The sequence below is a fragment of the Pteropus medius genome, unplaced genomic scaffold (assembly GCF_902729225.1).
Source record: "Pteropus medius unplaced genomic scaffold, Ma_sr-lr_union100, whole genome shotgun sequence".
NCBI classification, from domain to species: domain Eukaryota; kingdom Metazoa; phylum Chordata; class Mammalia; order Chiroptera; family Pteropodidae; genus Pteropus; species Pteropus medius.
The window spans coordinates 1,250,640-1,260,950 of record NW_024349519.1 but is presented as its reverse complement, the minus strand read 5'-3'; the positions used below and the strand labels follow the sequence as shown (position 1 = coordinate 1,260,950).

At 39.6% G+C, this 10,311-nt stretch overlaps 1 protein-coding gene and 1 pseudogene across 1 annotated transcript in view; both read right to left on the bottom strand.

Annotated features, from left to right (window-relative positions):
* Positions 1 to 2,608, bottom strand: part of LOC120618203 (tubulin alpha-1A chain-like) — a 3,451-nt gene extending 843 nt beyond the window's left edge. Inside the window, exons 1-4 of the mRNA XM_039882140.1 lie at positions 2,459 to 2,608; positions 889 to 1,111; positions 598 to 746; positions 2 to 308 (exon numbers count right to left, since the gene is read on the bottom strand). Of these exons, the coding sequence (XP_039738074.1) occupies positions 2 to 308; positions 598 to 746; positions 889 to 1,111; positions 2,459 to 2,461 (682 nt within the window). The 5' untranslated portion in view covers positions 2,462 to 2,608. The remainder of the gene's footprint in view (position 1; positions 309 to 597; positions 747 to 888; positions 1,112 to 2,458) is intronic.
* Positions 2,609 to 5,323: 2,715 nt separating this feature from the next.
* Positions 5,324 to 5,442, bottom strand: LOC120618626 (uncharacterized; annotated as a pseudogene).
* Between the last annotated feature and the right edge of the window lie 4,869 nt (positions 5,443 to 10,311).

Sequence of the window (10,311 nt, the reverse complement as noted above, 5' to 3'; positions counted from 1 at the left end):
TTCAGGTTAGTGTAGGTTGGGCGCTCAATATCAAGGTTTCTACGACAGATGTCATAGATGGCCTCGTTGTCAACCATGAAGGCACAATCGGAGTGCTCCAGGGTGGTGTGGGTGGTGAGGATGGAGTTGTAGGGCTCAACTACAGCTGTGGAAACCTGGGGGGCTGGGTAAATGGAGAACTCCAGCTTGGACTTCTTGCCATAATCGACAGAGAGACGTTCCATCAGCAGGGAGGTGAACCCAGAACCAGTTCCCCCACCAAAGCTATGGAAAACCAAGAAGCCCTGAAGACCTGTGCACTGGTCAGCCTGTAGGAGAAGAAAAGAGAAAATGTAATTCTTCAACACCAGGATGCTTTTTCTTACTTAGAACTTCTATTTGTTTTTTCTTTAAATCACAAATATATCTGATTGATGTAAGCACAAGGAGTGGCAAAATAGCTCCATAACCTAGGGATTTCAATTACTATAGTGAGGAGCAGTGTATCCCACAATTTGGCATGCACCAAAGAATGAATGCTGTAGTTTGGTCTCTCCACTGAACTTGCAGGGAACCCTTCATCACCCCATTTTAAATATATTTCAAACTGGTACTCACCAGTTTCCGAATTCGGTCCAAGACAAGGTCAATGATCTCTTTGCCAATGGTGTAGTGCCCACGAGCATAGTTATTGGCGGCATCTTCCTTGCCTGTGATGAGCTGTTCGGGGTGGAAGAGCTGGCGGTAGGTGCCAGTGCGAACTTCATCTGGAAAAGGGAAACAAAGCGGCCACCTATCACCAACAAACCTGCACAAGCCTGCTCAACCCCACAGCATCAACAGGGCCCCAGGACACACGTCTTGCCCCAGACCCTTGGGATCTCACTTGGGTTACTTAAGTCAACTCACCAATGACCGTGGGTTCCAGGTCTACAAACACTGCCCTGGGCACATGCTTGCCAGCGCCTGTCTCACTGAAGAAGGTGTTGAAGGAGTCGTCTCCCCCACCAATGGTTTTGTCACTTGGCATCTGGCCATCAGGCTGGATGCCATGTTCCAGGCAGTAGAGCTCCCAGCAGGCATTGCCAATCTGAACACCAGCCTGGCCAACATGGATGGAGATGCACTCACGCTGTAGAAAAGGAAAAAAACATCAGGATCAAACTCATCTAGCGGCAACTATAAAGCAGAACAAAATATGTATGGAATCAATCTTAGAAATATCCTTCTAAAAATGAATTAAAATGTGATACTCTTTTTTCTAAGCAAGACCACTATATCTTTTGACCTACAGTTATTTTCCCCATCTAAATTGGGAAGGCATCTTCCCAAACTAAGCAATCTTAGTCACATTTCCCTGCTTTGAAGGTTTGGGATAGAGAGACCATCCATCTAGGGCTCAGGCCCTATAATCCCATTTTAGACTAGGTGGCCAGATTTCCGGGCAGCTTTCAGCTCAGGAAGCACGTGGTCAGAGCAGTGCAGAGGAAATGTCTGGCCCTAGAGATGAGGGGCGGGGCTCTGCGGCACAGGATGAATGAGCAATTCAGGGTGTGCGCGCCCGCCCTGAAGCCAGCGAGACCGCGCAGTTGCAGAGGGACGAAAACAGCCACGTTGGCAGAGGCGCAGCCGCGGCCAACCATCCACACTCCCCGCAGGCGTTGGGCTCAGCCAGCACCTCTACATCTGTCAGGGCACAGCAAGAGATTATCGGCATTCCAGATCTGGACTAAGATCGTATTTCCATTCTCTCAAAATTCCTCACCGCCACCATCTGTTCGCATACGCATTCCTAATGCAGCAGAGAGGCCATGGAGGAGCAGATGGCCTCTAGGGGTTGTTGGGAGTTAACTGCCCTCATGTATTGGCACAGTACAGCACAGTGACAGAGTCTTTCTCTACATTCATCTTATTTTCATTTATAAAACAACGAAAAGTCTGGGCAGAAGACACACCCTCGCGCCAGAGCCGCAGCGGAGACTGCAGAGGCGTTCTCCCGCCACTCCCTGGCGGGGCGGTAACGGTCGCGCGTGCGCTTTTGTGTCAGGCTTCTTCCCGCCTCCGCTTTTCGCGCCGAGGAGGAAGTGAGGGAGGGGAGAGCCCGCGCGCACCCGCCAAAGGCAGGGGAAAGATAAGGGGGATGGGAACGTGAGGGAAAAAGACTGTAGGGTCTTGGGGGGCCGCGCCCAGGTCTTAGGGGCTAAATAAGAGCCCTCACTAGGGTGGAGGGAGCCGGCGCCCCGCCATCCCGCCCCCAGAGTCCGAGAATCAAAGGCGACGGTCTCCTTCTTTCCCGGCCCTAGCCATTCTCCACAAGCCGGGGTCGATCTACTCCCACCCTCGCCTCTCGCCTTGGTTTTTGCCCCGCAAATGGAGAGCGCTGGTCGTAGTTCTCTATAGTTAGAAGCCTTCCGTGAACCCCCGGATTGTTTTTCCCCGTTTCCCCGAGCGATGGCGGCGCCGCTCGAGGCCCACTCACCATATCTACGAGTTAGCAGGCGCAAGCGACAGGAGTAGACACCGGGTCCCGGTTACCGTCCCCGACAAGCTAAGAGTCGAGGTAAGTAACGCACTGGGGCGAGGGAGGTGCCAGAGCCGCTTAAGTAGCGGTCCAAGGAGGGGTGGGCGGGCATAGGCGGTGTCACGGCTGCGGGCCCCTCCCCTGGCCTGGCTGGCCCACTTGGTGCCCGGCTCTGCCGCCGCAGAGGCGGGCTCCACGGCTGGAGCCCCCTCCTTGCGTCGAGCCTGTGGGGCTGGGGCCTCCGCGCCTGCGGGCCTCGAGCTCGGGTGCTGCAGTCTGCGGCGCATGGCTGCCGGGGCCTGGGCTGGGCACGGGCTAGGAAACAAACCATCCTGGGAAGGGAAGAGGAGCTTTGCCTTAATTTGGACGAACGCTAAGACTTAAAAGTCTATACGGTTTTAAAGAAGAAGCACCATGAAATGCAGAAACTTCTGGCCCGGATAGCTCAGCTGATTATGTTCATGTTGTCACAATTTGTCAGTGAGTTTTGCCTTTGCCTTTTCTCAGTTCCTTTAAAGTGCATTCTGTACTTCCTTGATCATGTGGAGGACGCGAGGTTTAGAAAACAGACTAGTTTTATTTGGTTTACTGTAATGACTTGTGCTTTAAAGATAGCAAACGTTGGAAGCAAAAACCAGTCATTCAAAGAGAGTACCTAAGCATTGATCCAATTGTTAAAAGGGCCCCATTTTTAGACCTCAACCAACTTTATAAAACAGCCTTAGGGGCTTTTAAAAAAGGGAGATTTAAAGACACATTTCAAATTTGGTAGCTGAATTGAGGAAGTGAAGACAGAAACTTGGGTAGGGACGAAATTGACACAGAAGGATTTTAGGAAGCAGGGATTCCTTGTTAATTTTGTAAAACTCTATAATAAATAACTGCTTTCTGTTAAACGTCAACCCTAATTGAAGAATAAAAAATTTTTTAAAAAAATACTGCTTTCTGTTATGTCAAGATAGATCAGTTGGTTATAGCTTAGTGCTAGGAGGCCCAGATTATAATGAATAGACTGTTTTCCTCCCCTTTCAGGAGAATCTACTTTAAGACTGTAAACCACATTGGTAACCTTTGGAAATGCATAAGGAAGTTAATTAGGGTTAAAATGTGGCTTTAAATTGGTTCTAACAGAAATTTATTACTGTTAGTACACTATTTAAAATATCCTCCCAGTGATAGGGTATTAGTAACATAAAAGGTAAACATAAGACAGTAAAAATTCATAGTTCAAATTCAGTTATTACCTGATTCAGATTTGGTAAAGCCTTCATCCTTCGTGCCACAGAAATAGCTAATTTACACTGTGTAGTTTGTAAGGATATATATTTATATATTATATATGCATTTTCCACTCACATTTACATGAACCTAGAATACAAACAAGATACTCATTTATTTTCTAATAAATATTTTTTGGAGTCCTGTTAAAAGGTTTTCGACTCAGATCCCAAATTTGCACACATTTCCCAAACTGGGTTATAGGGGACAGGAATATATTTGAATATTGTCTCACTTATTCTTGACATAAAAATAAATCCTATTAGTTTCAGGTTGTCTCATTTATTCTTTTTTTTTTTTAAATTATGTGTCTTGTTCTTAAAAGGAGATGGAAATACAGGCATACGTTTTATTGTGTTTTGCTTTATTACGCTTCATAGATACTCCATTTTTTTACAAATTGAAGGCGAGACCCTTTTATTGCAGTGGTCTGGAACCAATCTCACAATAACTCAGAGGAATGCTTGTCATTAGCTTGCCTTAACTGGAAGAGTGAATGTTAGGGAACCACCCAGCTGAACTCCATTTTGCTGTCTGCTCTGGATGAAAGCCATTTGAAAGCAGGCACCTCCCTCCTCCTAGCTCTCTGCAGAACCTTAGAGCTTTCACTGCAGAGATTTGCTGCTGTGGGCTATATGTCTCCCCAGATACCTTCCTAAAACCATTAGCTTTGCTAGCCTTGTTTTCTGTGAATTCCCATGTTGTAAATGAGAAAGTATTTGAGGGTTTCTTTTTGTGTGTGCGTGTCCCTGATGATACTCAGGTTTCAGAGAGTAATAGAGCCAAAGGAACGTTTATACCAGATATCTAGTCTGATATCTATTTGCCAGAAAAATATTGAATAATGCTAAGTTAATTGATTTTGCTACCTCTTAAGTAATTGAGAGGAAAGGCTGACATTTTTTTTCTTTTTTACACATATCAAACTTATGTGGATCTATTTGTTTATATTATATATGGATGTATACACTTTGTCTATATTTAAAAACTAAATAGTTATCTTTTGCTGGAATATAAACAGTATTATCTATCCAGTATCTTAACATTTTAACTAATTATATAGGTCTTTCTTTTGTTGGACTGTTTTAGGGTCTGTAACTATTTGCTTTGAGTCTTTGATGTAATTGAAGACCCTGTGCCTTTTGAGTTGCCCCATCTTTGCTACTTAATATTGTTGCCATTTGTTACTGTTCTAAGCAGTCAGTAACATTTTTGATAGTTTCATATTGTGGTTAGACACAAAAGTTCACAAAAAGTTTTGTTCATTAACCTACTCTCCAAGGAAAGACACAATTAAGAAATAGCAACTACTTACAAAGCAGCAACTATTTTCAAACATTTGGCCTTTTTTTTTATTAGTGTTATAAATTTATATATGCCATTTTAGGTTGTTTTTCCACAGATGGTATAGGAGAAAGAAAATGGGCTTTACTTTCAGATAGTACTAGATAAAATTTTATCTTTGTCAGTTAATAGTGGTATGACTTTAGGAAAAGTTTTCATTTATTTATTTGTTTGTTTGTTTGTTTGTTTGTTTGTTTTTGATGCCTACAGCACCTGGTATTTCTGGGTGGTCTCCAATCCAAGTACTAACCAGGCCCGACCCTGCTTAGCTTCCAAGATCAGATGAGATCGAGCACGTTCAGGGTAGCATGGCCATAGACTGGTATGACTTTAGACTCCTAATTATCTTTCTTGCGCTTCATTTATGAATGGGAATCAATATTAGCTTGGAATCATCTTTTTCTCACACTGTCACATTCAATCTCATTAGTAAATTCTATTAGCTTTATTTTCAAAATATGCCCATCATTTTTTAAAATCACATCACCTTATAGTGTTTATAGAATCTGAAATTACCTCATTCATGTGTTTATTTGCTTATTTAAAATTTTTTCCTAATTAGAATTCAACTCCATGTCTGGTTTTGTGGAAGTCAATCTTGGTTGCCCTTCCAAAAACCACCTTCTTCCATTCTTTGCCAAGAGAACCTCTTTTTGTTTGTTTGTTTGTTTTTTTTTTAAAGGGTAGTTATGTGCTCAAACCCAGGGGACAAGTCAAGGAAACCCTTTGCTAGATTCTTATTTTCTCAATCTCCTTCATAATTGAATCCAGTCTGGCCAATGGACATAAAGGGAAGTCTGCTAGGGTATTTCTGGGAATGGTTTTTCTCCCTGATCAAAAGAGATTGTACCCTTGAGCAAAACCCCTTTGTTTCACTCCTCTCCATTGCTTTTTGCTTTTGGAAATGTTCTGTGAAGGTATGATGCCTGGAGCCAACTTAGTACCTTCAGGGTATTAATGTGAATAGAATCAAAGAAATGCCAACTTAGTGTCTGACACCGTGAAACTGCTGAGCCAGTCTTCAATCCATCTATCTCCAGATTTATTATAGTAGGTGCTTAATATGTAATTTGTTGCTGAATGTTGAACTTGGTGACTGATTGGATACACAGTGTGAGGGAAACTAAAGAAAGAGGTTAATTTTCATGTTTTTGGTTTAAATAACTGGTCGAATGGCAGTACTTTTCACTGAGATCAGAATACTAAAGGAAGAAGGAATAGGAACTGAAGAAAGGACACAGGAGAAGCTAATAGTTCAGCTTTTGACACATTTTGAGTTTAAATGTCTGTGATACATATATCTGGAGATATCCAGTTATATATGCAGATGTGGAGAGAGAAGAGAAAGACAGATTTGAGAGTCCTTGAGATTTAAGATAATTAAGCCATGGAGATGGATAGAACACTAAGGGGGAATGTGTAGAACTTAGGAGAGTGGTGGCGTTAGTAGAGAACCTAGCCTTAATAGGGAATCTGAAGAATGAACACATTTAAAGTAGAGAGGAGGAGTCTATAAAAGAAGCCTGAGAAGGATTGATCAGAGAGGGAGAGCTGGGGGTCTCACAATCCAAGGAAAGGGAAAGTTCAAGGAGAAGTGGTATGTCAAATGCTGCAGAGAAGTTAGGTAGTATAAAGACTAGAAAGTGTCCATTTTATATGGAAAACAATAGGGCTTCTATTTTTGTTTATTGGATAAATATTTATTGAGAGTCTACCATGTCAAGAACTCCTTTTAAGTGTTAGGTAGATAAAACGACAGACAAAGTACATCCTTACCCTTATAGAGTTTATATTCTAGAGAAGGCGAAAGAAAATGAACATATAGCAAAGAGACATGAAATATAATGTTAGGTATTAATAGGTACTACTTTAGGTAATCTAGGAAGGCCTCTCTGAGGAGATAATTTGAACGAAGACCTGAATGAAGTGATAGAGTAGGCATTTCAAGCAGAGGAAACATCAAGTGCAAAAGCTCTGAGGTTGAGGGTGTATATTTTTTTTTAGGCAGTATCAATAAGGTCAGTGAGAACAGAGCAGAGTAAGTGAGGGGAAGAGTGTTATGAAATGAGATCAGAGAAGTAGCCAATGTCTAGATCATGTAAGAGTCTTTCTTATTAGCCATGGAAAGACTGTGTTTTAGTCTAAAAATCGTAAGAATCCTTTACATAGTTCTGAACAAAGATATGACATATTCTATTTTATATTTTAAAAGGATCATTCTGGTTGCTATGAGAATAAACCATAGAAAGTTAGGAGTGGAATAAGGAATATGAGTTGGAAGGGAATTGTAGATGAGAGGTGATAGTTGCTTGGACCAGGGGTGGACCAGTGATGGAGGTGGTAAAAAGTGGTGGGTTTCTGGATGTATTTTGAAGGTAGTGCTGACAGGGTTTATTAATGCATTGGATGTAAGGTGAGAAAGAAAGAGAAGTCAATCATAACCCCAAGGTTTCTGGCCTGAGTAACACTGGGGAATACTGAAGGAGAAACAGGTATAGGGAAATGGAGGGAATCCAAAGGTCAATTTTGGACATGTTAAGTTTTGAGATGAGGTGTGTTAGGCATTGAAGTAGAACATGTATTCTTTGATAAATATTTAAATTAATACAGTAGTCCCCCCATATCTGCATTTTTCTTTCCCTGGCTTTAATTATCTGCTGTCAACACATCACCACAAGAAGAGAGAGTATAGCACAATAAGATATTGCATTGTATGTTCACTGCCCATAGTTAGAGTTCTTTCTGTCACCACACATTTGACATCTTTTATCCTCCACCCTCTGGTAACCACTAGTCTGTTGTCCATGTCCATGTGTCTGTTTGTCCTGTTTGTCTGTTGCTTTTAGGTTTATATCCCACATATAAGTGATAACGTGGTTTTCAGCATTTTTTGTCTGGCTTATTTTGCTTAGCATGATTATCTCAAGATCCATCCATGTTGTTGCAAATGGCAGTATTTCATCTGTTCTTATGGCTGAGAAATATTCCATTGTATTAATTTAAATTTAAATAGTCACATGTAGTGCCTACTATATAGGACAGTGCACATCTAAAAACTTGAGTATTTGAAGTTTTTATACAGAGAAGAAAGGAAGGCTCAATTTCCTCAGGTTAAATGAGAACTTGGTGACAAGGCACTTTGAAAGTAATGAAAATAAAATGCCAATAGTAACTAAAGAGGACTAAGGAGAAGATTTTAAGTAGAGATTTACCATGATCTGAATTTACGTATATCAACTATATTCTATGGGAAAGGAGCACAGATTTGGGAAATATTTTTAAAATTGAGAAAACAAGTTTTATAGCAGTTACAAAGGGAAATATTTAATAGGCTGATGTTTATTCTATGAAAAGAAAACGGAAAGCTCAATATTGAATGGTAAGACTTGTGGTAATTTAAAAATTCTTTTTTCTGCTTTTCTATAATTAACAAAGTTTATTTAATCTAGATGTATTACTTTTTTATAATTACAATTAATGTAATAAAAAGGTCAATATAAAATAAAATGGTAGGTTAAGGTTCTAAGAAATACAAGTATTTATTTTTGACCTATACCTACTTTGTAAAAAAAAATAGCAGCTTTATTAAGATAGCAGGGATTATACAATCCACTCTTTTAAAATGTACTTTTTTTTTTTAAGTATATTCAGAGAATTGTGCAGCCATCACTGCTCTCTAATTCAGAACATTTGTATCACCCTAAAAGAAACTTGGTACCCATTAGCAGTCACTCCTCATTCACCCCTTCTCCAAACTCCCGGCAACCACTGATGTACTTTCCATTTCCCTGGATTTGCCTATTCTGGACATTTCACATAAACAGAATCATATAATATGTGGCTTCTTTTACTTAGCATGATGATGTTTTCAAGGTTCATCTATGTTGTAGCATGTATCAATACTTCATTTGTTTAAATTGCCAAATAGTATTCTGTAGTATCAATATACATTTTCTTTATCTATTCATCAGTTGATGGACATTTGGGTTGTTTCCACTTTTTGGCTATTATGAATAATGCTGTTATGAACATTTATGTACAAGTTTTTGTGTGCCATATGTTTTACTTTTCTTGGCTATATATCTAAGAGTGGAATTTCTGGATCATATGGTAACTCTATGTTTAACATTTTGAGGAACTGTTAAATTATTTTCCAAAGTGGGTGTACCATTTTACAATCCCGCCAGCAATATATGAATATTCCAATTTTTCCATTTCCTCACTTATAATTGTTATTTTTTTTTTATTATGGACATCCTATTGGATTTGAGGTGGCATCTCATTGTATGTTAATTTACATTTCCCTAATGGCTAATCGTGTTAGGCACCTTTTCATGTGCTTATTGGTCATTTGTATATCTTCTTTGGAGAAATGTTTATTCAAGTCTCTATTCCTACTCAGGATATTTCAAAGATTTTATAAGCTCTGTGCCAGGAACTGGAAGACAAAGACCAAATATTTATTTTTTATTATAGCACAGCCATATAATTTGCATTTACATTTATTCATTTGCATTTCTTATTCCTTTTGTTTACTTTTCTTGATTTACTAGCTGAGACCTTCATTAAAGTGATGAAAGTAGCGGTGGTAATGAGCATTCTTTCCTTGTTCCTGCTCTCAAAGGTAATGGTTTTAATATTTCAATTTTAAGTATATTTGCTGCAGTTTTTCTTATAGATATCTTTTATAAGATTAAAGTTTCTTTAGTTTGATAAAAATTTTTATCATGAATGAGTATTCAAGTTTAGCAAATTCTTTTTCCGCATCTATTGAGATCCTCTTTTGATTTTTCTTTTACTCTGCTAATGTGGCAAGTTATACTGATTTGTTTCCTAAAATTAAAATAACCTTGAATTGCTGTGATAAATCAAACTAGGTCACAATGATTCATATTTTAGACTATACTATTAGGTTCGGTTTGCTAATATTTTCACGGATATTTAAATCAATACGTGGGGAATTGTTCTGTAATGTTGATTTTTCATACTTTTTTCTTTCAGATTTTGGTATAAGGGATTGATAGATTCATAAAGGAATGCACCATTTTTTCTGTTTTCTGGAAGAGTTGATGTAATATTGGAATTATTTTTTTCTTGAAATTTGGTGGAACTGCTAGTAGAGCAATCTGAACCTTGATGTTGCTGGCGGTGTTGTTATGGGAAGTTTTTTTTTGTTTTACTTCTTGATC